This window comes from Cibotium barometz, chromosome 4 (assembly GCF_041138505.1).
Source record: "Cibotium barometz isolate CiBa-2024 chromosome 4, ASM4113850v1, whole genome shotgun sequence".
Classification (NCBI taxonomy): domain Eukaryota; kingdom Viridiplantae; phylum Streptophyta; class Polypodiopsida; order Cyatheales; family Cibotiaceae; genus Cibotium; species Cibotium barometz.
In genome coordinates this window covers 41,938,216-41,942,195 of record NC_141049.1, presented here as the reverse complement: position 1 = coordinate 41,942,195, position 3,980 = coordinate 41,938,216, and the positions used below count along the sequence as shown (strand labels likewise).

General features: G+C 40.6%; 1 protein-coding gene across 2 annotated transcripts; it reads right to left on the bottom strand.

Annotated features, from left to right (window-relative positions):
* Positions 1–611: 611 nt before the first annotated feature.
* On the bottom strand, positions 612–3,732 carry LOC147639276 (RHOMBOID-like protein 2). 2 transcript variants are annotated; one of them, XM_086789245.1, is made up of 6 exons: positions 2,843–3,732; positions 2,286–2,449; positions 2,011–2,196; positions 1,639–1,892; positions 1,177–1,318; positions 612–1,103 (listed from the first exon to the last, which is right to left on the bottom strand). In XM_086789245.1, exons 2-6 carry the CDS (start codon positions 2,406–2,408, stop codon positions 984–986), a joined length of 825 nt encoding a protein of 274 aa, XP_086645371.1. In that variant the 5' UTR covers positions 2,409–2,449; positions 2,843–3,732; the 3' UTR covers positions 612–983. The 2 variants fall into 2 exon arrangements, with proteins under 2 accessions (XP_086645371.1, XP_086645364.1); XM_086789238.1 differs by having other exon boundaries at positions 2,011–2,174.
* Between the last annotated feature and the right edge of the window lie 248 nt (positions 3,733–3,980).

The window sequence follows — 3,980 nt, the reverse complement described above, 5'->3', positions numbered from 1 at the left end:
AATCATTGGGTGCACATCATGATGAAAAATATGATACGAACGCTCACAAATCATAGCCCATTGCCCTTGGAAATCATTAGGGTCAAAAATTGTATCAATAGATAATTATAAGTATAATTGTTCTACCAATTTCTTCTTTGTATTTTTTGCTATTATAAACTTTGTTTCACTCCATCCAAACTCCTCTCATACCCACCTTGATTGATCACCGCATGCCTATACAAAGGGAAGCATACACCTTGAACTTTACTTGTCGTCAACATGATTAACTTGATGCAGCTCAATTTAATCTCTACACATATACAGTAGAACACAATCACGGCATAACTCTATAGGTTTTTGTTTTGTGATTGCCAACCCCTTGCTCTACATCAAGGGAATAAATGCTCCATCATGGTTAGCTGCCCAATACTATTGATGAGCGACTGTATTTACTCCAAGCAGATAATACCTCTTCTAGCTTCAATCAAGAGCTTGAGCTCCAAATTTAGCCACTAACATTTACGTATTAAACCTTGTTGAAAGAGATCTTCTGGTGTTCTCTTTAAGTTGATTGAATAATGGTAAAAACTGTTTTTGTTGAAAGAATTTTCATTATTGAGACTGCACAATTGCTGATATAAGACGGTTATCCGATTTACATAAATGCATCTTGACAAAGGCATGTATCTTGATGTCTTTGAAGAGCTCATTTCTATGATGACACTGTATCATAGGGCAATGCCTTGCGAGAAGCTTTCACTTTCCAAACTGCCCCCATATTCAATCTATCTTTGGCATGCAAAAAATAGTTTGCACGTTTTGAAAAAGGGGCTTGGAGTGGGTAATCAATGAGAGGAGGACAAAAGGCTGGCCGCTTTACCAAGCAAGTATAGAAGGTTCCCAATACATAAAACAACAAATCTGACTCATTCTGGATTAATGCCAGAGACCCGCACAAGTTTATTATCAAAACTCTGAGCAGTTTGTTGGGGAGCATGGGATCAACTGCAAAGCTTTGAGCACAGCAACCTTATGGTGGAAGCTGAGAAGACCCCAGTGTACAACTGTGTCCTTTGGTTGTTCTTACATGTCATAAACATATATTTGCCACTGATCACATACTGTCATAAGCAGCAATTGCTGTTAGTGCACCTAAAAACAACACGACTACTAAAAATAATGTTTTCCACTCACATTACAAGTCGCATGCCCACCACCGTTGCCATCATCATTGCATTTCCACCACGAGGAGGGCAGACAACTCAGGTAATGGCACCAACTGCAATTAGCATTGCCATCTACCCCACGAATAGCCAGAATTATGCCCACAATAAATCTGCAAGTGGAGAAAAAAAAGGTGAAATTTGAAGGCATTAAAATTTCCCTTTTGTAATAACTAAACCGCTTGTAAACTTTGAAGGTCAATGTTTATAAGCTTGAAAGCATTGAGGTTGGTTACACAGCATTCCCCAACCACGCACGGTCGGCGGGCATTGCGTGGCAGGGAGTGGAAGAGGCAAAATTGCCTGTCCTCCCCAATCGGCAGCCTTGATAGGCAGCTACTTACAGACACACAGGTTGTGTAAGCAGCCCAAGAACTCTCTATTAAGTTTTTATTTACTTTAATGCAATAAGAACCTTCAAATATGAAATTACCCTATGGCTAAAAGAACGAGAGCAGCAATCCAGAGAACAAGTTGGTACACTCTGTATTTCGCTATTATTTTTGGTTTTCTGCTGGGTGGGATGATCTGATTGCCCCAACCGAGCTGAGGTTGCATGAGAAACACAAAGCCCAACAGAAATCCGAAGATGAAGCCTCCTATGTGAGAAAAGTTGTCATTGTGCGGAAATATACCGATAGCAAGATTCCCCGCAGATATCAAGACAAGTGTAATCAATAGTGCACACTGCAAAAATTCAAGGAATTTTCCAATGCCCTATCTCCATAAATAACACATCACCTCAAATTAAAATTATGATGATGTGAGTGGACATGCAATTTCTTTTCTTTGTTTGAAGGCCAACCTTCCTTTCATAATGGGACCAGTTGGTGATCAATTCAGACAGCATAGCTCCTAGCAAGCCAAACAACGGAGTGGATGCCCCAGCTGAAACCCGATGCTGAAGAAATGGCTCTGCAAAGAGGCTGCCCCCAATACCAGACAAGAAATATATGCTCCCTATTCTGCCTGTCAAAGGAGCATTCGATGACTGGAATAGGTATTTAACATCTTCTATTGAATGACAATTTAGAATCTTGATTTAATTCAAACCCAAATTCCTCTAAAGTGGGTGCTCACCACAACCAAACTCTTGTTCAAGTCGAATTCCGACGAACAGCAAGCTAAGCATATTGATGAAGAGATGAACAAGGCCCGCATGCAGCCAAATGCAAGTGAAGAGACGCCAGAACTGATGTTCATGGGCAACCATATCTGAGGACAGTCCCCCCATTTTCGATAATCTAATGTAGCCAGAAGTGACATCAAATGAGGACTCTATAAAAGGATGAAAAAAAAAAGGGGTGTTTGTGTGTGTGTGTGTGTGTGTGTGTGTGTGTGTGTGTGTGTGTGTGTAAGTACCTATGCATGTATCTATGTATTATGTATGGGTCTAGACTCTAAGTGTGGATGGATAAATGGATCTACGCATGTACATATCTATGTATCTTCATGTGCATGTATCTATGTGCATATATTCTAAACTATCTATCCATCCATCTATGTATATACGTGTGCGCGCGCACACACACAGACACACACAACTTAAACACAGGAACCATGTAAAAGCAAACAAAGTGTTAATATCAAGCTAGCTACAAAAACCATTGCAACAGAAATGGAAAGAGATAACCTACGTTGAAGATGAAGGTCCAAGGAGAGGGTTATCCCTGAATGGCTGGAAGGAAACTCTGCCTAAAAACCTCAAAACACAGCCATCTGAATGTTGAGGACAGTTATTGACATACATGCTGATGATGAAGATGATCACATCGATGGTTGAGATGATAGGCACCAATAAAGAGCAGCCCCTGGGCCGCCCATCGTCTGCAAAACTCACCCTTTTCACCTTGGTTGATCTCTTCCCCATTGATTCTGTTTTTCAAAATGAGAGGCCTGGCTCTGGATTGCAAAGCTGCTTCGCAAGCTTCTTCTCGTTGCACTGTACGGCAGAAGAGGTAAAAGAAGCTTTGAGGGGAAGCGATAAAATCAGAATTTGCAGAGGGGTTTTCGGATGAACAGAAATAGTGCTTCTGAGGAGAAATTAGGGTTTCCTCCTGCTGCAACGGGTTTGCAGACAGATGAGAGATTGCACTATCCGGCAGAGGGATCAAGTTAGGGTTTAGAGGAAGGAAAGGGATAAGGTGAGGGTAGTGTACAAGAGGAGGGATGAAGTTAGGGTTCTGTACAAGGAGAAATGTGAAATTAGGGTTTTCGAGATCATGAAGCAAGGGTTCTTCTTCCTTCGATGTGCTGCAAGCAGGCTGAATGTGTGTCTGTCGAAAATTGTATCTCTTCTGAGGGTAGTCTCTATCTGAGAGCTCTGGAGCAGGCAATATAGGGGGGGGAGGGGGGCCAGGAGAAGCGTGATGGGACGGGGGGAGTATCTTCGAGGGCATTGTATATACAGTAATCTGCTCCTGCTTCGCTTGCATTTCAGCTGGCCAAGCGAAGACGATCCCTTTCCGCGCCTACAAGAAAAGGAGGGAGGGGCCATGGCGGATACGAACCAAACTGCTTCTGGCTCAAGTCAAGGCAAGTATCAACCTATTTTATGTTTTTTTCTCAAATATATATATATTATGTATGTATTCAAACTATTATATTTTTATGTATGTATTTACCTATTTTATGTTTTTTTTAAATATATATATATTATGTATGTATTCAAACTATTATATTTTTATGTATTTATTTACCTTTATATACATATATGTATTATATGTGTATGTATACACATATAATACATAGATTAGAAAATGCAATCCTATTTTC

Excerpts from the sequence above, each read along its gene's own strand:
- LOC147639276 (XM_086789238.1), bottom strand. The coding sequence starts at position 3,075 with ATGGGGAAGAGATCAACCAAGGTGAAAAGGGTGAGTTTTGCAGACGAT. Across the intron at positions 2,175-2,285 it reads TGAACAAGAGTTTGGTTGTG|GCAGAATAGGGAGCATATAT; the intron begins GTGAGCACCCAC and ends CTCCTTTGACAG. Across the intron at positions 1,104-1,176 it reads GTGGGCATGCGACTTGTAAT|TATGTGATCAGTGGCAAATA; the intron begins GTGAGTGGAAAA and ends TGCTTATGACAG.